This window comes from Orycteropus afer, unplaced genomic scaffold (assembly GCF_000298275.1).
Source record: "Orycteropus afer afer isolate SDZICR_OR568_19922 unplaced genomic scaffold, OryAfe1.0 scaffold00084, whole genome shotgun sequence".
NCBI classification, from domain to species: Eukaryota; Metazoa; Chordata; class Mammalia; order Tubulidentata; family Orycteropodidae; genus Orycteropus; species Orycteropus afer.
In genome coordinates, this window is record NW_006921671.1 from 10,564,079 (window position 1) to 10,591,426 (window position 27,348).

The 27,348-nt window shown below is 36.7% G+C and overlaps 1 protein-coding gene across 1 annotated transcript in view; it reads right to left on the reverse strand.

Moving 5' to 3' along the window:
* Positions 1–26,518, reverse strand: part of LOC103197855 (fibroblast activation protein alpha) — a 127,379-nt gene extending 100,861 nt beyond the window's left edge. The window contains exons 1-2 of the mRNA XM_042781075.1: positions 26,366–26,518; positions 24,402–24,486 (exon numbers count right to left, since the gene is read on the reverse strand). Coding sequence (XP_042637009.1) covers positions 24,402–24,486; positions 26,366–26,518 — 238 coding nt within the window. The remainder of the gene's footprint in view (positions 1–24,401; positions 24,487–26,365) is intronic.
* Positions 26,519–27,348: the final 830 nt, after the last annotated feature.

Sequence of the window (27,348 nt, forward strand, 5' to 3'; positions counted from 1 at the left end):
GCACCTTGCTGGAGGGTGCGAATTAAGTCACCACCCTTAGTTTCCTTGCGGGTGTATATGTGGATGTGCTGGTAAAGTCACTTTCTCTTGCTCTGGATCCTGCATTTGGTTTGTCATCATCTCACCCTTGGACTTGAGACAGTAGCCAGTTCTCTGACCCAGCAATTTGAGTTTGCCAGCCCCTGCAGCTATGTTAGTGAGGAAAATCCTCCAGAACACCTCACCCATGAATTTGGGGCTTGTCAGCCTCCCCGTCTCCACTACCATGTGAACAATTTTCTTGGCGGTTTGTGAGTTCTGTTGGATGTTACAGCTAAATATGGAAACCTAACATGGGAGAGAGAAGGAGGTCTGGTGACACTGCGCCTAAGGCATTTGACTGCTAACCAGAAGTTGGCAGATCAAACCCACCAGCCACTCCATGGAAGGAAGATGGGGCAACCTACTTCCATAAAGTTTTACCACCTCAGAAACTCAATGAGGGTCACTATGAGTTGGAATCTACTCAGTGGCAGTGAGAAGATGGGAGGCAGAGTATTAAGGGCAGGAGGAGGAGTTGATGTTAGAGATGATAGAGTGGTATGGCAGTTTGGAAAAGTTGAACATCTTTAACCTCCACCTTATAGGGACCAGTCTTGTGGTGATTCTTCTAAAAGAAATTATTTGAGCACTGAGCAAATCATTTGAGAAGTTGGGTTATACTAAGAAGAATGCGACATTAGGATTAGAAGATGAGACTCATTAACAACCTGAGATATGCAGATGACACACACTTGTCTGCTGAAAATGAAGAAGACTTGAAGGATTGACTGATGAAGATCAAAGACTACAGCATTCAATATGGATTACACCTCAATATAAAGAAAACAAAAACCCTCACAACTGGACCAATAAGCAACATCATGATAAACAGAGAAAAGATTGAAATTGTCAAGGATTTCATTTTACTTGGATTTACAAGCAGTGCCCACAGCAGTAGTCAGGAAATCCGGAGGAATAGCACTGGACAAATCTGCTGCAAAAGGCCTCCTTAAAGTGTTTAAGAGCAAAAGTGTCACTGTGAAGACTAAGGTGTGCCTGACCCAAGCCATATTATTTTCCATAGCCTCATATGCCTGTGAGAGCTTGACTATGAATAAGGAAGATGGAAGAAGAATTGATGCATTTGAATTGTGGTACTGGTGAAGAATATGAATGTATCATGGACTGCTAACGACAGAATAAATCTGTCTTGAAGGAAGTACAGCCAGAATGTTCCTTAAAAACGAGAATGGACAGAGTTTGTCTATCATAATTTGGTCTTGTGAGAAAGACCAGTCCTTGGAGAAGGCTATCATATTAGGTAAAGTGGAAGACTAGTCAAAATGGGGAAGACCTCCGATGAGATATATTGACACAGTGGCTGTGACAACGGGCTCAAGCACGGCAATGATTATGAGGATGGTGCAGGACCATGCAGTGTTTCGTTTTGTGGTACATAGCATCACTATGAGTAAAAACTGACCCGGTGGCACCTAACAACAACAACGTATTCCTGCTCTTGGAAAATATTTAAACTCTATCCAGCTCAACGCATACAGAGCCTACATCATTTACTCCCTACTTCCTTTTCTAAAGGAGCTCTGGTAGTGTAGTGGTTAAGGAATTTAGCTACTACCTGAAAGGACAGTGGTTTGAACCCACCAGCCACTCAGTGGAAGAAAGATGAGACAGTCTGCTTCTGTAAAAATGTACAGCCTTAAAAAGCCAATGGGCTTGCTATGAGAATCTACTTGATGGCATCAGTTTGGTTTTGTTTTTGGTTTTCCTTCTCTAATTGCACTTTGCATCCCTTTAGACACCTTGAGCTGCTGTAGCTCACCAAACTTCATTCCTCAAGTTCCTAGAATGTTCTTGACCACCTAACTATCTCTTAGGCATTCTTAAGATTTCAGCTTAAACATAATTTTTTTTTTTTCCAGGACAATCTTTTCCAGCCACAGCCAATCCCAAAATATAGTATTTCCTTCTCACTCTCCCACAGCTGTCTGCATTCTCCAGGATGTTTATTATGTCCATAACTATTTAAAAGACTAAATTTTAACTTCCTTGAGAAATGAGACTGTGTCTGTCTCCGTCATGACAGTGTCTCTAGAATTTAAGGGACTCAGGCTGGCAAAGAGCAGATGCTCAATAAATATTTGTTGAACAAATTATTTTATCAAAATAAGTGGGAAAGATGAATCAAGATTCTTTGACATTTTTGTTGATCAAACAAAATCTATCCTTTTCTTTTTACCTATTTTAATTTTTAGATGCTTTATTGGACTATGATTAACATAAAAAATAATCCACCCAATTAAAGTGTACAATGCAATAGTTTTTGTACATTCACAGAGTTGTGCAACTATCACCACAACCTACTTTTAGAACATTTTCTCATCACCCCTTCACTGCAGCAGTGAGTTACTTAATATGGCCCTTCTACTCATAATCTTGGGAGCTCTGGTGGCATAGTGCCTAAGACATTTGACTGCTAACCAGAAGGCTGGTGGTTCAATCCCACCAGCCACTCCTTGGAAGGAAGCTTAGGCCATCTACTTCTGTAGTGATACCACCTTAGAAGCCCAAGGAGAGGTTGTTATGAGTTGAATCGACTCGACAGCAGTGAGTTGGTTGTTGTTTTACCTGTAATCTTTGTGACTCCCACTAGATAACTGGGTGAGACTATGCAAATGTGAGAGGCATGAAGCCCACCAATGAGACTGGATAGCTTGCTAATAATGTAAGCAAGGAGTATGGCACCCTTGTGGGGGTGGGACCATGGAAATAAAGTGTACATACTCTTACATGGGGATTGATCAATTTGGCCATCTCCTACCCTTAAAATGAGCCATCCAGAGGCAGGAAGAGGGGATCTCACACCACCAAGAAAAATAAGCCAGGAGCATGTCCTTTGGACTCAAAATCCCCGTACTGAACCTCCTTGATCTAGAAGACAGAGAGCTATGACACCAGAGATGAGAGAAAGAGCAAGAGAGAAAAGGCAGCAGCAGAACCAAGAGACTGACATGAGGCAGAGCGGTGGGCTTCCTGGCCCATGGAATGAGAAGGCTGAGTGCCTTCTGGCAGGAGGCATCCTGATGGAGTGGGGTGCCTCTTGGCATTCATCAGTGGAGTTAAGCTCCCTGACCCATAGAATGAGAAACCTGAGTGCCTTCAGGCCAAGCCTACTGGTAGAGTGGGGTGCCTCTAGGAACTTGCATCAGGAATATATATAAAGAACTCTTACAACTCAAAAATAACCAAAGTAGAAAACCAAAAAGTTAAAAGAGCTTTTTAACACTTGTTAGAGCAGGGCAGAGGCCAGGTTGATGGGCCAAGAGCCAGAGAGAGACCTGCCATCGGGCAAAGCTGAGGGAAGGCTGTCTTAACTGAAGAACTGTATCCTAAGCATTCCTAATCCTGAATTGTAACCTACTTTTCTAGTAAACCCCATAATCATGAGTATTGTGAGTTCTGTGTGGCCATTGCAATGGATCAGCAGAGAGTGCTGTGGAGGGATTTTTGGTGTCAGAATTCATAAAAAAGTTGGAGGGTGGAGGCATGTGTGACCTCTGCCTCACAGGAATAAGTCTTGGCTACTGATCTGAATTCTTCTCCTCCCTTGTGAAGTTAAAGCAGGTCAGATGCTGCTCTTAGGCCATTTTCACAACCCAAAAAAGAAATTCCATCCTCCATCTCCAGTCTCAGTTCTAGGTTTATACCTACGAGTGGAATTGATGGGTTATATAAGGTAACTTTATGACTAATGGAGTTCTTGGTAGTGCAAATAGTTAACAGACTCAACTGCTGACCAAAATGCTGGAGGTTCAGGTTCACCCAGAGGTACCTTGGAAGAAAGCCTTGGTGATCTGCTTCTGAAAAATCAGTCGTTGAAAACCTTATGGAACACAGTTCTACTCTGACGCACATAGGGTCAGCATGACTTGGAATTGACTTTGAAGGCAACTGATGCTGGTATGTCTAATATTTTGAAGAACTGATAAATAGTTTTCCAAATTGACTACATCATTTTAACAATCCCATCAGTAACATATAAAATTTCAAATTTCTCCACATCTTCACCAACATCTGTTATTGTATTTTTGTTTGTAGCCATCCTAGTGAATGGCATTTCTTGGTGGTTTGATTTGCATATGAGTTGGGGCTGACTCGACGGCACATAACAACAACAACAACAACAAAATGACTAATGATGTTAAGCATATTTTCATGTACTTCTTGCTCATTTGTATATCTTCTGTGGATAAGTATGTCTTCAGATCCTTTTTCTATTTTATTTTTGAGTTGTAAGAGTTCTTAATATATTTTTTTGATGCAAGTTCCTTATTAGAGAAGCAATTTGCAGTTGTTTTTGCCCATCCTCAGGGTAGTCTTTCCAATGTCTTGATAGTGTCTTTTGCAGCACAACATTTTTTTAATTTTGATGAAGTCTTATTTACCTATTTTTTCACTTTGTCATTTCTGCTTTTGATATCATTTAAGAAAACAATGCCTAATCCAAGGATATAAAGATTTATTCCTATGTTTTAAGAATTTTTTAGTTTAATTTCTTAATTTAGTTTTTGGTTCATTTTAATTTTTGTGTATAGTGTGAGGAAGGGATCCAAATTCATTCTTTGCATGTTCATATCCAGTTGTTCCAACATCATTTGTTGAAAAGACTCTTTTGTCATTGAATTGCCCTGGCACTCTTATTGAAAATCAGTTAAATAAATTGTAAAGATTTATTTTTGGACTCTCTGTTCTATTCCATTGATCTATTTGCCTATCCTTATGTCAGTACTATACTGATTATGTAGCTTTGTAGTAAGTGTTGAAAGAAGGAATTGTAATTCCTCCATCTTTGTTTTTCTTGTTCAAGATTATTTTAAATATTCTAGCTCCCTTGTATTTCCATATGAATTTGAAGATCTTTTTGTCAATTCCTGCTTGGGGAAAAAGCCAACTGGGATTTTGACAAAGATTGTATTTAATTCTAGATCAATTTGGAGAATATTATCATATTATCAACATTAAGCTTTCTGATACATGAACATGGGATGGCTTTCCATTTATTTAGATATTTTGTGGATCCTTCACTACTAATGTATAGAAGTACTATTTATTTTCATATATTAATATTGTGTTTGGAGCTCTGGTGGCTTAGTGCCTAAAGCAGTTCAAACCCACCAGCCACTTCCCAGAAGGAAGGTTGGGTAATCTACTGCCATAGTGATACTGCCTCAGAAACCCAAGGAAGGGTCCCTATGAGTCAGATCCAACTCGATGGCAGTGCATTGTGTTGTTGTTGCAACTTTGATACTAATAGTTTTTTTTAAAAAAATTATTTATTCTGTTGTTGGGAATATACACAGCAAAACATACACCAATTCAACAAAACTCAAAATCATAAAAAAAAGACCGAGTCTGATAGAGCCTGGTGAGACTCCTGAGACTATGGCTCCTAGCTACCCTTCAGTTCTGGAACAGAACTCATTCCTGTGGCTTCCAGTCAAATAATAGACAGGCATATGGGTTGAACATTTACCTCAGGTAGATATACTACTTGGAGTGATCGATCACAGGAGAACAGAAGAGCAGTGCTTGCACAGCTGAGGGAGGTGGGGTGGGTGGGAGTGCATGGGAGGGAAGGACACAGGGAAGAGGTAACTATGGGGAGGAAGTGGGAAGAGAGCTATTACATTGTGGAAAACTGCAGTCGATGTCATGAGACAAAATGTGTATGAACTGCTGTATGGAAAATGAATTTGCTCTGTAAACCTTCATCCAAATACCAATTAAAAAAAAATTCAACAGTTTTTACACACCATTTTGTGACACTGATTATATTCTTTGAGTTGTGCAACCATTCTCATCCTCCACTTCTGAGTTATTCTTCTCTCATTAACATAAATTCACTGTCCCCTAAGATTCCTATCTAATCTTTCCAGTTGCTATTGTCAATTTGATCCCATACGGGTGTTAAAAAGCATAATGCTCAAGGAAGACATTCTTTACTAGTTAAACTATTGTTTGGTTTTGAGAAGACTTCAGGGGATATTTTTGGTTTCTGGTTTAAAGATTAGCTCAGGACAATAGTTTCAGGGGTTCATCCAACTTTCCAAATTTAGGAAGTCTGTAGGTCATGAGAATTTAAATTCTATTCTGCTTTTTTTTCTCTTTTGATCAGGATTCTTCTATAGAATCTTTGATCAAAATGTTCAGTAATGGTAGCTGAGTACCATCCAGTTCTGGTCTCATGGCAAAGGAAGCAGTTGTACATAGAGGCTATTAGGCACACATCCCATATCCTCCTATTCCTGACACCTCTTCCCTCCATTTCTGAGACTAATTGTTGTACACTTGGTGAAGACCAATTGATGATTGCTCACAAGCTTTTAAAACCCCAGACACTATGCAACATATTTATAACAGTTTTTTAATGAATTCTTTAAGATTTTATGTAAACAAGATCATGTCATCTGCAAACAGAGACAGTTTTACTTCTTTTCCAATCTAGATACCTTTTATTTCTTTTTCTTGCCTAATTTCCTTTGCTAGAACAACCAATAAAACTTTGAATGAAATGATAGGAGCAGACATATTGTCTTGTTTTTGGTCTTAGGGGGTAGGAAGCTGTGACTCTTTCACCAGAAGATATGATATTTACTTTGAGGTGTTTTTTTTGTGTTTTGATGTAAGGTGATTTTTTTTTTTTTTTTTTTTTAATTGTGAGTTGGGGTTGACTCGATGGCAGTGAGTTAGTTAGTTACTTTTTAAATGTGATTTGGGTGAAAGTTTACAGAGCAAATTTGTTTTTCATTCAAAAGTTCATACACATTTTGTTTTGTGACATTGATTTCAATCTCTACAATATAATAGCTCTCTTCCCACTTCCTCCCTGTAATTTCCTTTTCACTGTGTCCTTCTTTCCTATGCATTCCTGTCTTCTGAGCTTCCTCCCTGCATAAATGTTGCCCTTCTTATCCCCCACAGTTGATTGCTTTAAGGAGTTCACCTCTCTGTAACTGTTCACCTTGTATGCATGTCTATTGTTTAGCTGAAGGATAAGTCACAAAAGTGAGTTTAATTCCAGGCCTGAAGAGTGACGAGGGGCCATACTCTTGGAGGTTTCACCAGTCTCTATCAGACCAGTAAGCATGGTCTTTTTTATAGTTTTAAGTTTTGTCCACATTTGTCTCCCACTCTGTCCAGGATCTCCAATTTTGATCCCTTTCCAAGTGGTTGGCAGTGGTAGCGTGCACCATCTAGTTCTTCTGGTCTCAGGGTCTTGTATACTGAGGTTTCCATGGTCTGCTAGTCCCTTAGACTAATTGTTTTCATGCATCTTTGATTTTCTCCACTCTGCTCCAAACAAGGAGAGACCAATAATTGCATCTTAGATAACCACTTGCAAGCTTTTAACATCCGAGTTTCTATTCAATAAAGTAGGATGTAGAGCAATGTTTTGTGTACTATGTTGTGCCAGTTGAGCTTGATGGCTCCTGCGACCATGGTCCCAAGCCAATAGGCCCAATGACTCACTCCCTCAAGGTGTTTGGTTGTAGCTAAGTAGTTTGCCACCTGTTCATTCTATTATATATATGGACATATTTTAAGCACATGCAAATACATGTATAGAAATATTGTCTGCCAAATTTCTCATGGGTATATTCTCATTCACCTACACATATCTGATCATCTTCCCTGTCTACCTATGTATCCATTGATAGATTAATGTTTGTTATTACTGATAACAGTATTATATATGTAATAATATTTACCTTTGTTGTCTGTACCTCTTGTCTACCTCTTCATACCTTCCTTTTCCTTAGTGATATTATGCTGTTCCTTAGCTTTTCGTATATTGTATCCTTTTCACGCAAATCAGTATGTATCTTCTACCTAGCTAGCAATTTTCACTCCCATCCCCTCCCATCCTTGGTAACCAACAAAGAAAGTTACCTTTCATGTGTAATCTTTTTCTTGACTTTTTATAATAGTAGTCTCATACAAGGTTTTTCTTTCTGTGATTGACTTATTTCACTCAGCATAATGTCCTCCAAGTTCATCTGTGTTATGGGGTGTTTCATGGAATCTTCATTATTCTTTAATGTTTCTTAGTTTTCCATTGTGTGTAGTACCACAGTTTGGTTATCCAATCATTCGTTGATGAGCCCTTAGGTTGTTTCCATCACTTTGCTATTGTGAATAGTGCTGCGATGACCATGGGTGTGCACATATCTATTTGTGTTCTGGCTGCTTTAGGATATGTACCTAGTAATGGTATTGTTGGATCAAATAGTATTTCTATTTCCAACTTTTTATGGAGCTGCCATACAAATTTCCACAGTGGTTATACCATTTCACAGTCCCAATAGCAGCATATGAAATTTCCAGTCTCTCCAAACCCTCACCAGCATTTGTTGTTTTCTGTCTTCTTAAACTTTGCTTTATTGCTGGAGTGAGAGGACATCTTATTGTTGTTTTGATTTGCTTCTCTCTAATGACTAATGATTGTGAGCATTTCTTTGTGGGTTTGTTGGCTGCCCAAATATCTTCTTTGTTGAAGTGTCTGTTCATGTCCTCTGCACATTTTTGAATTGGGTTCTCTTTTTGATATTGAAGTGTTGAGGTTTTGCCCCTATTACTTTCTTTGATGAACTTTATAGTTTTATGTTTTACATTTAGGTCTTTGATCCATCTTGAGTTTGTTTCTGTGGATGGTGAAGGTGTGGATCTTTTTTTTTTAAAATGCATTTTATTGAAATATAATTTAAGTACAGTGAAACACACAAAACTAAAGTGACATGGGTCAATGCATTTTTTTTTTTTTGTAGTGTTCCCTCCCCTCCCCTCCTACCCCTGGCAACCAACAAAAAATGTTTCCCTCCATATATAAACCTTTCCTTGACCCTCCACAACAACAAACTAATACTATATTTGTCCTTCTGTGATTGACTTATTTCACTCAGCATAATGTCCTTCAAGTTCATCCATATTATGTGGTATTTTGCAGACTCTACATTATTCTTTAGTGCTGCACAGCATTCCATTATGTGTATGTACCATAGTTTGGTCATCCACTCTTCTGCTGATGGGCACATAGGTTGTTTCCATCTTTTTGCTATTGTAAATAGTGCTGTGATGAACATGAGTGTGCATATATCTTTTCCTGTCCTGGCTCTCACCTCTCTGGATATATACCTAGTAATGGGATTGCTGGGTCAAATGGTATCTCCAATTCCAGCTTTCTAAGGAATTGCCATATTGCTTTCCACAATGGTTTTATCACTTCACAGTTCACCAGCAATGTATGAGAGTCCCAACCTCGCCACATCCCCGCCAGCACTTGTTATTTTCTGTCTTGTTGAACCTTGCCATCAGCGCTGGGGTGAGACAGTTTCTCATTGTGGTTTTGATTTGCATCTCTTCTGATGGCCAATGATTGTGAGCATCTCTTCATGTATTAGCTGGCCACCTGAATATCCTCCTTGGTGAAGTGTCTATTCATGTCTTCTGCCCATTTTTCAATTGGATTGTTAATTCCTTTGCTGTTGAGGCATTGGAGTTTTCTATAAATCTTAGAGATAAGTCCTTTGCCAGATATGTAATTATCGGCAAATATGAATTTGTTGCTGTCATTTTTGTTATGTGCTTTTTTGTGGTGTCAATTTCTTTGTTCCATATAATTTCTATGCTGAGCTCGTTTTGTTTACGAATCATGTTATCACTTCCTTCATTGTTATTGTTTTAGTATTTGCTGGCCCTCTTTTTTATTTTGATGTGAAGGTTTATCATTTTTCTTTGAGGTTGCCCTGTGATTTATAGTTTTCTTCCCAAGTTTAGAATAGTCCATTCTATCTTGTAGTTGTCTTGACTTCCCTACCATCTAGAAGTTTTGTAACAACACAGGTTTCCCCCTCTTTTTAGTTTGTAGTTGTCCTCATTTGTCAATTGATGTCTCTGGTTCCCTGTTTACAGTCTTGTAGGCTTATTTACTTTGGATACTTCCATAGCTGGGTTGGTTTCTGGGTTATATCATCATGTGGGTTAATGGTCAGTTGTTGTTGGCTGTTGTTGCTTCTCTGTCCAAAGCGCTCCCTTCAGCATCTCTTGTAAGGACTGGTTTTGAGAAATGCCCTTAATTTCTGCTTATCTGGAAATATCCCAATTTCACCATCATATTAGAGGGACAGTTTTTCTGGGTACATAATTCTTGGTTGGAAATTTTTTCTTTCAGGGTTTTATATATACACCATCCCATGGTCTTCTCGCCTGCATGGTTTCTGTTGAGAAATCCAAGCTTAGTCTTATTCGTTGCCCCTTGTAAGTAACTTTTTTGTTTTTCCCGTGCTGCTCTCATGATTCTCTCTTTGTCTTTGGTTTTGGTGAGTTTGATGATGATATGTCTTGGTGATTTTCTTTTGGGGTCTATCCTGTTTGGGGTTTGTTGGACTTCTGAACAGATATATTCTCATCTTTCATCATACCAGGAAAATCCTCTTCCAACAAATCTTCGACAATTTCCTCTGTGGTTTTATTTGTCTCTCCTTGTTCTGGAATTCTGATTAAATGTAGGTTATTCCTTTTGATGATGTCCCACATGAACCTTAGGCTTTCTTCATTTTATTTTGATCTTTTTTCAGATTTATGCCTTTCCAAAGAAGTGTTCAGGTATTTGCTTTCAATCTCACTAATTCTGTCTTCCATTGATTCAATTCTGCTTCTTTGCCCATTCAATGTCTTATCTATTTCTGAAAATTTAGTATTAATCTTCTGGATTTCTGTATGTAGGTTTTGTATCATTTCTACTTTTTCATTTATTTTGTCATTTTGTTCTTGTATTGTCTTTTGAAATTGTTCTAGGGTTTTCTCTGTATTTTCCTCAATTTTGTCAGTGTTTTCCTTGATCTGTCTCTCAATTTGTTGAAGATACCTAAATATAATTCTTTTGATTTCCTTATCAGGCAGTTCTAATGCTGCATCTTCCTCAGGGATGTGTTTTGTGTTAGTATCCTGTTCCCTTGTTTCTCCTGCTTTACATAGCTTCTTTGTGTGGACTGTGATGCTCTGTTGTCTCCAAGGCATTGTGACGTTTTCATATATATATTTAATTGTTGATTGTAGGTTGGAATGACTTGCCCACAATTTTAGTCTTCTTTGTTTTGCTAGTGTGTTATCTACATAAGCAGGGTACTGGGCTGTGCTCCTCTATTCACTAGTTGACAGCATTTATACACAGTCTTCTTTCCTGTTGTCAGCCATTCATATGTCCCTGCCAACCTTGGCAAACAGACCCTATTCTTAGGTCCCTGGAATCTGAATGAGAATGCTATCACTTTAAAACCCCAAATTGTTGCCACTTGTAAAGATTCAAAATGGCCATGCCCTCAGTCACTTTAAATATCCAAAATGGCCACCGCTTGTAAACCTTCAAAGTGGTTGTGCCTTCAGTCATTTTAAATATCCAAAGTGGCCACCACTTATAAACATTCAAAATAGCTGCACCCTCAGTCACTTTAAATATCCAAAATGGCTGCTGCGTGTAAACAATCAAAATGGCTGCACCCTCTGAATAGTGCAATATGTTGTTTGATTTCTTGAGTGTTTCTTCCATTGACTGTGAATCAAAGTAAAATTAAATCCTTGACAACTTTAATATTTTCTCCATTTACTACAATGCTGCTTATTGGTCCAGTTGTAAGGATAATTCTTTTCTTTATGTTTAGGCATAATCCATACTGAAAGTTGTAGTCTTGATCTTCATTGATAAGTGCTTCAAGTGCTGTTCACTTTCAAATCCTCTTCACTTTCATCAAGCAAAATTTTGTCATCTGCATATCACACGTTTTAATGAGTCTTCCTCCAATCTTGATGTCACATTCTTCTTCATATAGTCCAGCTTCTCAGATTATTTACTCAGCATAAAGATTGAGTAAGTATGGTAAAAGGATACAATCCTGACATAACCCTTCCCCATACCAAACCACACAGAATCCCTTTCTTCTGTTCAAATGCCTGTCTCATGGTCTATGTACATGTTCCACATGAGCACAATTAAATGTTATGGAATTTCCATTTTTCAAAATGTTATCCATAACTTGTTATGATCCACATTGTCAAATGCCTGTGCATAGTCAGTAACATACAGGTAAACTTCTTTCTGGCATTCTTTGCTTTCAGCCAAGATCTATCTGATATCAGTAGTGATATCCCTCATTACACATTCTCTTCTGAATCTGGCTTGAATTTCTGGCAGTTCCCTGTCTATGTACTGCTGTAACCACTTTTGAATTACCTTTAGCAAAATTTTACTTGTGTGTGATATTAATGATATTGTCCTATAATTTCCCATTCTGTTGGATCACCTTTCTTTTGAATGGGCACAAACATGGATCATTTCAAGTCAGTTGGCCAGATAACTATCTTCCACATTTCTTGGCATAAACAAGTGAGGGCTTCCAGTATTGCATCTATTTGTTGAAACATCTCAATGGATATCCTATCAGTTCCTGGGGACTTGATTTTTGCCAATTCCTTTAGTGCAACTTGGAACTTTTCCTTCAATTCTACCAGTTCTGGATCTTATGTTCCCTTCTGAAATGACTGAATGTTGATAAATTCTTTTTGATACAATAACTCTGTGTATTCCTTCCATCTTCTTTTAATGTTTCCTGCATCATTCAATATTTTGCCCATAGAATACTTTAATACTGCAACTCAAGGCTTGAATTATTTCAGCTTTAGAAAAGCCTAGCATGTTCTTCTCTTTTGGTTTTCTAACTCCAGGTATTTCTGCATTTATTTTAATACTTTACTTTGTATTCTCAAGCCACCTTTTGAAATCTTCTGTTCAACACTTTTACTTCATCATTTCTTCCATTTGCTTTGGCAACTCTACATTCAAGAGCAAGTTTCAGAGTGTCTTCTGATATCCATTTTGGTCTTTCATTTCTTTCTTGACTTTTTAATGCCCTTTTGTTTTCTTCATATACAATATCCTGATGTCATCCCACAATTATTCTGGTATTCAGTCATTGGTGTTCATTGCTCCAAATGTATTCTTGTGATGGTCCCTAAATTCAGGTGGGCTATACACAGGGTCATACTTCAGCTTTCATTGACTTATTTTTAAGTTTCTTCAGCTTCAACTTGAATTTGCATAAGACCAATTGATGGACTTTTCTACAGTTAGCCCCTGAACTTGTGCTGACTGATGATATTGTTTCTCCATAGTCTGTTTCGACATATGTAGTTGATTTGATTCCTAAGTCTTCCATTCATCAAGATCCACTTATAGTTGCCATTTGTGTTGTTGAAAAAATGTACAGACATAGCTTGGAGATATTGCAGAATCAATTTAGACCACCACAATAAAAGGAATATCACAATAAAGTAAATCACAGAAATATTTTGGTTTCCAGTGCATATAAAATTTATGTTTATACTTAGTGTAGCCTATAAAGTATGCAATAGTATTATGAAAAAGTTTGAAATACTTTGAGAATTACGAAAATGTGACACAGAGACATGAAGTTAGCCCATGCTATTGGAAAAAATGGCACCAATAAACTTGCTCAACACAGGATTGTCGCACACTTTCTATTTGTAAAAAACACAATATCCATGAAGCACAGTAAAGCGAAGCACAATAAAACAAGGTATGCTTGTATTTGCAATGAATAACTTGTTAGTCTTGCAAAATTATATGACATGATCTCTGGTGTCATTTCTATCACAAATGTCTTATTTTCCAGCTACCAATCATTCTCAATTTTTTCATTCCAATCTCCAATAATTATCAACGTAACTTGATTGCATACCTGATCAATTTCAGACTGCAGAAAATGGTAAGAATCTTCAATTTCTTCATCTTTGACATTAGTGGTTGTTGTGTAAATCTAAGTAATAGTCATTATTGGTCTTGTTTGTAGGCAAGTGATATGATCCTATCACTGGCAGCATTGTATTTCAGGATAGATCTTGAAATGTTCTTTTTAATGATTAATGTGATGCCATCCTTCTTCAGTTTGTCATTCCAAGCACACTAGACCATATGATTGATTGTCTGATTCAAAAAGGCCAAGATCAGTCCGTTCCAGCTCACTAATGCTGGGTTGTCAATCTTTATGCATTCCATTTCATTTTTGATGACTTCCAATTTTCCCATATTTAGTAGATTGTTATTTTTAATCACAGGAGTCCTATACCTCTTTCCATCCAAGGATTAAAAACTATTTACTTTCTATGTTCTGTTTATTAATAGATGTTTACAGCTGTTTCTTCTCATTTTGAGTAATGTTACATCAGCAAATGAAGGTTCTGAAAACTTTATTAAATCCATGTCATTAAGGTCAACTTTACTTTGAGGAAGCAGCCCTTCTCCAGTTACATTTTCAGTGCCTTCCAACCCAAGGGGCAGACCCCCTGAGTTTATCAGACAATGTTTTTCTGCTATTTGTAAGGTTTCCACTGGACAATTTTTTCAGAAGTAGATTGCAGTGTCCTTCTTCCTAATTTGTCTTAATCTGGAAACTTCATTGAAATTTTTCCACCATGGGTGACCCCACTGGTATTTGAAATACTGGTAGCATAGCTTCCAGCAACATGCAAGCCACCACAGTACAACAAACTGACAGATGAGTGGTATTAATTTCTATAGTCCTATTTATATTTTCTCTTTCTTCTCAAGTAAGTTTTTGTAGTTTTGTCTTTCTATAGTTTTTCCATTTTGTTTATTTATCTAAATTTTTTACATACAGTTGTTCTTTCTTTTAAGGAATCCTAACAGGTTTTTGTACCAAGTTTAAAAACATAATTTGTATGGAAAATTTTAATTTAGGTACTAAATAATACACTTTTCATTATTATTCATAGGAATAAAAGTTAATGAAGATTATAAATTATTGTTTTCCCACACAATTTTAGTTAATTCACAAGATTACTGAAATGAAAAATAAGTTCTGTGCTCTGCTTATATTGGACAATTAATAAAAATTTAGAATCTGATTGTTACTTGAATAATTAATTACCTATGGAAAAGTTGTTTCAATTTTTTGGCTACTACATTAATTATTGCTGTATTTCAAGGTTCAATTTTACCATCTTTGTTCTTAAAAACTTCTGCCTCTGGTTCTTTATCTCCAATTTGAGCTTTGGAATGATATTTCTAAAGATGTATCTATTATTAGCTATTCTTGTATGAGTTGTAACATCATTTGCATTGGAAATCAGAGACAGGAAATTCCTCTGCATTATTGGAATCATCCAAAGAGTTGGATTATTTTCTAAATTATTTAGATATTGGCAAAACTCAAAGAGTTTGATTCATATTCTGAGATTTTAAAATCCAAGTGCAGTGAAAATTAAGAGCAATATAATTTGCACACTTATTTACATTCAATTAAAAAATGATTTTATCCATGAACTTTCTGAACTTTTTCCTCAAACTTTTAGACTTCTCCATATTTCCTCCAAAAGAACAGTGAATAAATAAGCTTAAAATTCTTAAGATGTTTGAGGGAGTTTGTTTCTCAGTTCTGAATGTTGGTACTGGGAAATTTTCAAGCCTTAAGAACATGGTTATATTTCCTTTGAAGATTTTCATCTGACAGCTATCTTGTTCATAAAAAGATATTGTTGAAGCTATAACAATAGCAACAATAGTAATAATGACAATAGATATTGACCTAAAGTACAGACATTCTAAAATAAATTTCTTCTTATATAGTATTGATTTCTGTTTTATCCAAATTATCTGTGACTTAAGTTATCTTCTGAAATAAATTATATAAGCCATAATTAACTAAGTATGCAATTACTATAAATTGTGTGTGTAGATAGATATAAATATTCTTACATACATAAAAATAAGTATAATCATAAATACATACACATACTTTCCTGTATTAATTTGTTTATACAATTTTTGTTTACAGCAATAGGTCTCCTTGAACTTCCCTAATTCTTTTCTGTTCTTCAGGGTCTGCATTGCAAGTCTCTTTTGTGCATTGAAAGTTGCCCCGTAACTTGTATCCTCCCAGTCCTTAAGGTCTCAGTTCAATATGGTCTCAGAGAAGGCTTCAATGACCACCCTTCATCCCAGTTGTTCTTTATAGCACTTTTAACAATTTGAAATATTGTTATTTTATTTGTTTATTATTAGACTGTAAACTTCCTAAGGGCACATATCTTATCTGTTATGCTCTAGAACAGTGCCTGGCATTTAAATGGTGCTAAATAGTTATTGGACAAAATGACCAAAGAGTCCAGGTGCCACAGTAGACCACACATTGAGGAAAATGGATAATAACTAAGGTACGTATACCAATCTCTGTTTTTCCATATGTAATAGATTGTTATTTTTAATCACAGGAGGAATCGTGTACTTTTCTCATCCAGGGTTAACAACTCCAATGTTTATAGGAGTCAGGCAGATACAGTAAATGAATATGACATGTGGTACCTAATCAAACAGAAGTTGGTAGAGTTTGTGCCAAACTGTACAATGTAGAATCAAAAAGCAACAACGCTTTTCAGCCAATTATTACCATGGGCCCAATGTTGCAGATCTACTGATACTTTAAGAGATGCCCAAAATATGATATTTTATGTGAAATGTTCTGATTTTAAGCAATTAGAAACAAATACAAACTTGTATAAAACACTGCAGACCAAAAAACAAAAAATAATACAATAAAAATAATAACAATGAAAAAATGATACCAGGAAAAGTAGACAAGAGGACTTTATGGAGGTCTGAGGGTAGATGAACAATGGCTCTCGTGTCATTGAGAAATACCAGCAGCTCTGCCCAGGAGAATTAGTGGTTTCTCCACACAGTGTGCACTCTTTTTTCTTTTTTTTTTCTCACACTCAGCTTTATTCCTTACCCACCTCCAACTTCCTTTATTATTCCTCTTATTTTCTTCTCTCTTGCTTTTGCCTTAGAGCTGCCAGTGTGTGGGTAAGAGGGCCTTGCACACAAAAGTTGTCAAAAAATGTGTTGCTTTTTGATCAAAGCAGGTGAGGATTGTGTGTGTGTGTGTGTGTGTGTATCATTGTTGTTAGGTGCCATCGAGTTAGCTCCAACTCATACCCACCCTGTGTACAACAGAACAAAACACTGCCCAGTCCTGTGTCAGCCTCACAATCCTTATTCCTAAGCCCATTGTTGCAGCCTCTGTATCAATCCATCTCGTTGAGGACTTTCCCCTTTTTTGTTGACCCTCCACTTTACCAAGCATGATATCCTTCTCTAGGGAATGGTCCCTTCTGACAACATGATCAAAGTAGGTGAGATAAAGTGTGGCATTCTCACTTCCAAGGAGCATTCTGACTGCATTTCTTCCAGGTCAGATTTGTAGTTCTTCTGGCAGTGCATGATACTTTCAGTACTCTGCCGCCAACACCACAGCTCAAAAGCATCAACTCTTCTTTGATCTTCCCTATTCTTTGTCCAGCTTTCATATGCATATGAGGTAATTGAAAATACCATGGCTTGGGCTAGGCACACCTTAGTCTTCAAAGAGACATCTTTACTCTTCAGTATTTTAAAGAGGTTTGGAGATCACATGATAAAATTTTGCAAGACCAACAACTTATTCATTGCAAATACTTTTTTCAGCAACATAAATAACAGCTATACACATGGACTTCACCAGATGGAGTATACAAGAATCAGATGACTATATCTGTGGGAAGAGGTGATAGAAACATTTTATATCTTCAGCCAAAACAAGGCCAGGAGCTGACTGTGGAACAGACCATCAACTGTTCATATGCAAGTTCAACTTGAAGCTGAAGACAATTAAAACAAGTCCATGAGAGCCAAACCTTGATTATATCCCTCCTGAATTTAGAGACCATCTAAAGAACAGAATTGATGCCTTGAACACCAATGACTGAAAACCAGAGGAATTATGGGATGACATCAAGAACATCATCCATGAAGAAAGGAAAAGGTCATTAAAAAGACAAGAAAGGAAGAAAAGACCAAAATAGATGCCAGAAGGGTCTCTGAAACTTGCTTTCAAATGGAGAGTGTCTAAAGCAAATGGAAGAAATGGCAAGATAAAAGAGCTGAACAGATTTCAAAGAGCAGCTCGAGAAGACAACATCAATTATTATAATGAAATGTGCAAATTATTAAAATGAAATGTGCAAAGTTAGAAAACCAAAAGGGAAGAATACACTTGGCATTTCTCAAGCTGAAAGAACTGGCAAAACAATTCAAGCCTTGAGTGGCAATATATATAAATATAATATATATTATATATTGTTGTTGTTGTTGTTTGCCATCCGAGGCAGTATCACTACGGAAGTAGGATTGCCCAACCTTCCTTCTGAGGAGTGGCTGGTGGGTTTGTACCGCCAGCCTTCTGGTGAGCAGTCAAGTGCCTTAGGCACTATGCTACCAGAGCTCCTATATTATATATTATATATATATAATTATGTTGTTGTTGTTGTTGTTGTTATGTGCCGTCGAGTCGGACACGACTCATAGCGACCCCTCCTTGGGTTTCCGAGGCAGTATCACTATGGAAGTAGATTGCCCAACCTTCCTTCCGAGGAGTGGCTGGTGGGTTTGAACCGCCAGCCTTCTGGTTAGCAGTCAAGTGCCTTAGCCACTATGGTACCAGAGCTCCCGTATATAATTATACAATAACATAATCTATATTATAAATCTTGATTTTAATATAAGTTTAATATATATAATATATAAGCCTTGAGTTGCAATATATATGCATTACATATATAATATATATATCAAAACCAAACTCACTGCCGTCGAGTTGGATCTGACTCATAGCAACCCCTCCTTGGGTTTCTGAGGCAGTATCTCTATGGAAGTGGATTGCCCAATCTTCCTTCTGGGGAATGGCTGATGGGTTGGAACTGCCAGCATTCTGGTTAGCAGTCAAATATAATTATGTAATAATATAATATATATTGAACTCAAGGCTTGAATTGTTTCTTCAGTTCTTTCAGCTTGAGAAATGCTGAACATATTCTTCCCTTTTGGTTTTCTAAATTTGCACATCTCAGTATAATAATTTCATTATACCAATCTTCACATTTCATTTCAATAATTTGCACACTTCATTATAATAACTGACATTGTCTTCTCAAGCTGCTCTTTGAAATCTTCTGTTAATGTATATGTATATTAAAATAGAGAACACAATTAAATGCTGTTGTTATTGTATGCTGCCCTGTCAATTCCAAATCATATTAACAGTATAAAACAGAGTAGAACTGTCCCATAGAGTTTCGTAGTGTAATCTTTACAGACTTCCAAGATCACCAGGTCTTTTCTCTCAAGGGGTGGCTGGTGGGTTTGATCACAAACTTTTTGTTTAGCAATAGATAACTTAACCATTGCATTACCAGGGCTCCCTCAATAAAATGCTAACACTTATTAGGTTTCTACTGCATACTAGACATTTAAAAAATAATAATAACTAACATTTATTGAGTGTTTCCTCTACTCAATAGAATACAAGAAGAAGGCAGACAGCTACTACAATTCTTTTCACCAGTATCCAGGAATTCAGATACTATAAATCATGAAGCTAGACATACAGAACTTACTGGAAAAGTTTTGGGCCTCTAACTTTCTAATTCTAGTTTTAATTTTTTCACTTCTGTAAATCTCCTGAAATAAGGTCTGTGTGTTTGTCTTTGGGATCAGCAAAAACTAAGGACCCTAATTTTTCCTTCACATCTGGTTGCACCTTAAGACAGGAACAAGGGTGAAGTGTGAGAAGAAAGATCTCAGGAGAAAAAGTTAATGGAGGCAGGGGAGAAGGAAGGGAATCAGTTGAAGATGAAAGAGTAGATCTGGGACTAATTGGTATAACCCATGCGTGAAAATCAAAATGGGAAAATTTGAGGAAGTTTTGAGAAAGGTTACCCTTTATATTCATTGTAATGTAAATGAGCTAAATTTATTTGTCTCATTCCACAACCACACTTTTCCATGTTTTGTTTAGATCCTTCCTAATTCTACCAAAGCCCTTTTAATTCTGAGGCTTGCACTTCTGAGACCTTTGCCTTTCATAGAAAAAACACTTGCATTTTCTTTTTTCACTTAAACCTGGTGGGGAATGTTAAAAATTCTCATCTGGTATTGATGGTGATAGCCACGTGTCTTTGGGTACACAAAGTACTGGATTCTGACTCATGGATTTCAGAGGGAAATCTAGGCTGTACAACTTTGTATCTGGCAATGTGATGGGCATGTAGTTACGCAGGCTTAATGCACTAATAAATGAATGAATCAATATTTCTGAAGTGTGTCTTTATGTTTTTTTCAAAGGAAGATAGTCCTTATGCTGGAGCATGAGTCCTGGGCTGAGGGTACAAAGGTACCTGAGGCAAAGGTAAGGTAATGGGATTTCTGATGAGGTGTGGGAGGAAGGTTAAGGAGGATCTTAGTTTGCATTTTGTTGTTGTTGTTTTCTTTGTGTTGTTGTTTTCGATCTCAGGTTCTGAATAAGAGCCATTCTTAAATCTGTCTTTAAGTCAAATTTGTAGTTAAGTCAGTACAGATACATACACTTCTTATTTAGCATCAGTTAGTCAAATGTTTGTCTTGGTGCACAGTATATATTTTATAGATATAACACAATTAAGAAACACTTCCAAATCCACTAAAACATATTACATATAAAAATACAGTGCATAATAATAATAATACAGTAATAAGAGTAACTACATACAGCATTGTACTGAAGAGAGCAGAGAAATAGAAACTCTGTGTGTGCGTGTGTATATGTGTATGTGTGAAGGTATATAGTAGTGTCAGAAAATTAAAGAAATAGTTCTTAGAACAGTTGAGATAGAAAAAGAAAGAAAAAACATCATGATTAAAGTTTAACACTTTGAAGTCATTTGCACTAAAGTAAGGTTAATAGGGGAGCTCTGGTGGCATAGTGCCTAAGGCACTTGACTGCTAACCGGAAGGCTGGCGGTTCAAACCCACCAGCCACTCCTCGGAAGGAAGATGGGGCAATCCACTTCTGTAGTGATACTGCCTTAGAAACCTAAGGAGGGGTCGCTATGAGTCGTGTCCGACTTGACGGCACATAACAACAAGGTTAATAGGCATATTACATTGATTTTGATCATCAAAATTATCGAGTCTTTCCATTTCAATAATTAAACCACTACATTGCTTAGTAATAATTGCAGCTTTCATCAGAACAGAGCCTTTCATATGCTCCATTATTTTCATTTTACCCTTTAAAATTTTTCCTATTCTTGACAAACTGCAGCCTACCAATGGCCATTGGTGTTTCACTTCTTTCTGGTTGCTTTTTTATTTCCTTTTCTTTGGTGCATTATCAGCAATTGCATCAGACTTACACTTTGGAGGCATGATTATAAGGGTAAGTAAGAGGAAAACTTAAGCCAAATACAAAATTACACACTCAACGCAGTTTAAATGGCAACATGATCCAACTTAAAAAGGCGGTGGCATTCTCCCTCCTGGGGTGGATGGATCCCTGGAGCCACACAATGTTTTCATAAGCATCAAAAAGTAGTGTGAACATTCATCATTATGAACTACTGTGTTTAACTCAAATTTTAATACAATAGGCTTTATGGAAGTCTATTCTTAAGTACAAATCAATGTTCTTAACCCAGGGACTTCCTGTCTATATTATTTCAACATTTGCTTGGTTGTCTTTTAATTTTCTCTTTTTCCCTCCCCTGCCTCCTTCCCTTCTCCTGCCTTACCACCAAAGACCATATTCTCACGAGGAATTGGGCAGATGTAAGGGTGGAGGACTCGACCCGATGTTCCTGTCTGGGATGATTCTATTGCAGTTGAACACTAGTGTGTGAGAAGGCAGACAGCATTGGAAGGAAGCTGTGGGCATGAATGGTCCCATTTTCAAGTTAAGTGACAATCTGAGAAGTTTTTTAAGCAAATTTATAGTGGAATGAAAGTGATATTATGGACAAAAAAAATCCTCTGCTTTTTCACATGTTTTCTTCCTTCTATTTTCGAATGAGTATGGCTGTAGTGCCTAAGGCATTTGACGGCTAACCAGAAGGGTGGTGGTTCAAAGCCACCAGCCACTCCTCAGAAGGAAGGTTGGGCAATCTGCTTCCGTAGAGATACTGTCTCAGAAACCCAAGGAGGAATAGCTATCAGTCGAATTGACTAGATGGCAGTGAGGTTTTTCTTTGTTTGTTTGTTTTATATACCTAAAGTTTATTTTGATTATTTCATCCTATTACTTGGATGAGAACATTATTTGGTTCTGATAATTGTCATGATGATTGAAGACAAAAAATATGTTATAAATAGCATGGGACTCTTATACTATACAGATTATACCATATTTACTCTACTACCCGTCTGTCAGTTTGCCATCCTGTGATGTTTTGCATGTCGAAGCCATGCCACCAGCATTCACATATTAGCAGGGTCACCCAGAGTGAACAGATTTCATTGGTGCTTCCAGACTAAGGCAGAGTAGGGAGAAAGGCCTGGCAATCTACTTATAAAAATTCAAATAAAAACCAAACTCACTGCCATTGAGTCTATTCCAACTCACGGTGACCCCCACTGGGTTTCTTTAAAAATCAGGGGTTACTTTTGAATAGATTAGTATTCAAAGGGTCAGTAAGATCTTATCCACCACTTGACAACTGCTAGAGTGAGGGAAATGTGGCCACAAAACCACTAAACTGAGAAACTGCTCTGAAAGCATTTCTAACTTGAAAATCTGTCCAAAAAAAAAACCGGAAAACATGCATACATCCCAATAGTTTTCTTGTGCTAGCAGAGAGCAGGAATAAGAACTGAACAATAACACTGATGATTCAAGAACACTGCCTAATCATATTGGTAAACCTCTTCATTTTATAAATCTGTGAAAATCCCATGGACATTTTTAAAATATTTCAACAGATAATTTAGGACTCATGGATTCTTGGCTGAAGGCTTATCACTGATGTTTCTTTACTATCAGTTAACTTTGAAGGGAAGACATTTCCTACTTTAGCTATCAAAATTAATATTTTTATCTAATATATGTTTGTTTTGGGAGCTCTGGTAGCATAGTGGCTAATGCACTTGACTGCTAACCAGAAGGCTGACAGTTCAAACCCACCAGCCACTCCTCAGAAGGAAGATTGGGCAATCTACTTCTGTAGTGATACTGCCTCGGAAACCCAAGGAGGGGTCACTGTGAGTCGGGTCCAACTCGATGGCACATAACAACAACAACCACAACCACAACAACATATGTTTGTTTAAATTTTTACCTAGACCAAAGGCATTGAGACACTGATCTGTTATTGTTATATATGCTTTTTCCTATTTTAGAAGTTTAATCTCCTCTTTATAATTTTTCATAGGAATAAAATTATTTCATAGAAAAAATTTTTCACAGGAAAAATTCCTCTAATGTCACTGTATTATCCATATAAAGGAACCAAAACCCACGACCATGGAATTGATTCCAATTCTTAGTGGCCCTATAAAACACAGTAGAAATGCTCCATGGGGTTTCCAAGGCTGTAAGTCTTTGCAGAAGCAAACTGCTTTGTCCTTCTCTACCGAAGTGGCTGGTGAGTTTGACTGCATGCCTTAACCACTGCACTCCAGAGCTCCTGTGCTTATCTATATAAGGTATTTATTTAAATTCAAGCTAGCCTCAATATCAGTTCATAACTTTCAATTTTCAGCAAAGTGAAATTAATGTTAGTCTACGTATTTCTAAAAAAGATCTGATTTATCAGTAATTATGCTTGCTTAATAATATTTAAGAGCATGAGTTTGTTTTTCTTTCATTTTAATAATTTTAATCTTCCAAACAATGTGATTGTCCATTGTTATTGTATCTTTGAACACCAATTTCAATTTTTCTATATAGCTATTCCTGATATTTCCATTCCTGACTTCCTAAAGGTTTGAAAGGCTATTTCTAAATAAAATTTCCCATAAGTTCTGTTTTAATGTTTGTGATCTTACTCATTTTTACTTGCCACAAACTTTATAAAAAATGATGTTAGCTCCAACAAAAATGTCTGTAAAGGCCTGTTCAAAAGTTAGAATTTAGTATATATTTTTATATGTGTGAGAGTGATGTGATGCAAAATAGGCTTAGTTGTGTGTGCGTATGTGTGTGTTTCAATTACTGAAATAACATTGTAAATCTCTTCCTACTCATATCTTAAATTTTTTAGAATTTTCAGTCTTGCGAAAGGACATATCTATGTGTTTATAAATCTTAGAAATAACAGACTTACTTTTGAAAATAAACATGTGGGAAATGTTAACTCACTTGTGACCATGCACTAGTGCATTTCCAAGCTATTCTAGGGGGACAGAAATCACAGAAACTAGTTCTTACCTCTTGAAGGTCGGAAAACAATGCACATCACTAATAACGCAAGTACAGCAGAGGCGGCAACTCCAAATACAATTTTTAACCATGTCTATATATAAAATAAAGAAAATTATACATATACACAGTTCCTGCCAAATAGAAACGGCAAGAATTTGTTTACACTGAAATCCTACTTCTCTCTCCCCACAAAGCTTTTGATTGTCTTCCACTGATCTGGCTATAATTGCTGGAAGTCTTCCAACTCTGCAAGGACAAATGTTTCTACAGTGTATTTAGAACAATTTCCCCACCCCAGTCCACTCCAGGAAGTAAATACTTATGTACAAATCCTCACCTTCTAAACAGTAGAAAACTCTGATTGCATTCTATTCAGTCAACCTTCTTTCTTTAGCAATACCTGAGGCTGCACATACTAACCTTCATTTTTCCAGATGTTTTTGAAAGTTAACGAATTCTGACTTTCAAGCGTGGGTCACTGGATCTGTGAAAAACGTTGAGAAGAAGAAAGATTGTCTTCGCAGTTGAAAGCCGGAGCCAGGACAAGGGTTTTTTTTTTTTTTTTTTTTTCCTACATACTTTTGAATACCGTGCCAAATTTCAAAAGATTTCTGTAAAATTAGAAACAGATTTTGGGGGCGTTCTTGGACTTGAAATGAACTGTGAGTGGCTCTAGGGAGGTTTTATAGCCTTCTCATCCTTGTAAATTCTACACCAACATCTGCTTACGTTGACATACAGAGGTTTCTATTTTTTTTTTCCCCATACAAATTCAGGTTTATGTTTTATTTTCTTCTAGAAAATCACTCACAGATTGCTCTGGCAAGTCTTTGGGGTTTGTATAACCTTTCTATTTGCAACCAAAAGAAGAACTTAAAATGATACAATTTTTCAAGTATATACATTATACAAATACCTAATTTTTAGTGGAAGAAGAAAAATTGGAGTCACATAGGATTTTGTGAGAATATACCATATAACTACTTTTTCTTCCTCTGGGAGATGATAAGGTACTCAAGATAGAAATATTTTCCCTTCAGCACAATTTCTTTGTCCATATAGCACCATATGCACTTTCAGCAAATACAGAAGTTTAAAAATTCAACTGTCTAAATCCACAACTACTTTAAAGAAATGAAATGCCATCTGGTTAAATTTAGTACCAGTTAGGTGTGTATGCACAGGCAAGAAAGATGTAAAGATCAGTAAGAATAATTTACCAACAGATCTTTCGAATAATGCAAAAGTGGTATTTTTTTTCCTTCTCAGAACATATTTTGAAAGAGGAGAGTATTTGATAACCATAAAGTCTTTAAATAAATAAAAAAGCATTCAAAAAGAAAAGTAAGTCTTATGTACATTTTGACTGAATCTACATAATTAAAAAAAAAAAAAACTTTCCAAATTGACAGATTCAGTAAAATCACTGACTCAATTGAAACATAGAAAAAGCCCAATGGCTTTTGTATTCTAGCTGGGTCATCACAATTCAATTTAGATTCTATGATTTCACATAAAGACAATTTTTAACCTACTGTGTCTTTAGTTTTTCCACTAATGATTTTCTTTTGTAGAGAGTTAATAAAGTTCTCAATCTGATTAAAATAGATTTCATGGTGACTGTCAGAGATTATTCATGAAAGGTAATCAGAAAACATTACTGAAATCTGTTGCTGTTTGTTTTAGTTAACTAGAGGCTTACTCCAGCAAAGAGCAGGACAGTGGCTTGTGAACTTCCTCTCAGACCTTCTTCAGACACCCCTCCCTGAATTCCAGCCTTATGAAAATTCTGTTGAGGAAAATGAGTCATTAAGTACTTACTGGCAGAGAGATAGAGCCACTCTGGCTTCTGGAAGCGCCCTCTCCTTTACAGTTGATGGGGCCTGCTGCCCTTTATAAACTGAAACATTCATGAAGCTTAATAACCAAGTTACACTACACACTTGTAGGTGTCTTCATCTGATTGTTACATCCTCAAATCCAAGGTATATGTCTCCAGCCAGGACCCAGAAGAACTGCTTCTGTGTGAGTTCCCTCTGATTGACTGCCTCCTTTGGAACATTCACACAGCGTGCTCTCAGAAGTTCTGTCCTAGCCTGCCAAAAAGCCCCAAAGTCCACCATTACTTCTTAGTGGCTGACTTCCAAGACTATGTTCTGGAGAGAAACTAACTGTAATAAATGATTGGGGTGTAATTAAAATGAATATTATTAGCTTCAGCAATTAAAAAACACACTGACACGTGACTGGTCTGAGTACCCATTAGGATTCTATAGTCAAGTGTGGGTGTCACAAGAGAACCATTTGCCAGGTTTTATGGAAAAAGTAGGATGCTTTAAGAGGGTGGATTCAAGTTGCAACTGTTAGCAAAGGAAAAAAATGATGATGGTGAAAAATGTTTATTTAGCTTTGTTTGTTTTTTTACTTGGAAAGTTAGATGATTCAAATTGGAACTTCTGGAAAACTTTTACCAGTTTGAACTGTTTTAAGAAAAATGAGACTGACTACAAAATAAAGATGTTAACAAATTTTCCAACTGATTTCATGGTTTAGGGATTTATTCTTTATAATGGAGCTACTTATGTCCATCTTTTTGAGGTAATGTGTAAGTGTGCTAATTTTCATCCAAAAACTCTCACAAAAATTTGAATATTTTGAAACATTGTAACTCTTCTTTACTATTTTCTTTCCTTTTGGAGCCAAGTTTTTAAACATTAATGAAATAGACTGCTATTTTTATTTTATACAATTTGTTAATATCCAGTAGACATTTTTGTTGCCGTGACAAAAATCAATGAGACACACTGTGTTTTCAAGGAGATTACATGCTAGTATAATGGCTGCAGGTAAATGTAAGGCCACAGTAAGGAGAAGAGGACGCACAAAAGTGAGGTTAAAGAGAAGTTTTTATTCTGAGTTTCCGGGGGAGGTTTATGGGTCCCTGAGAGGGGCC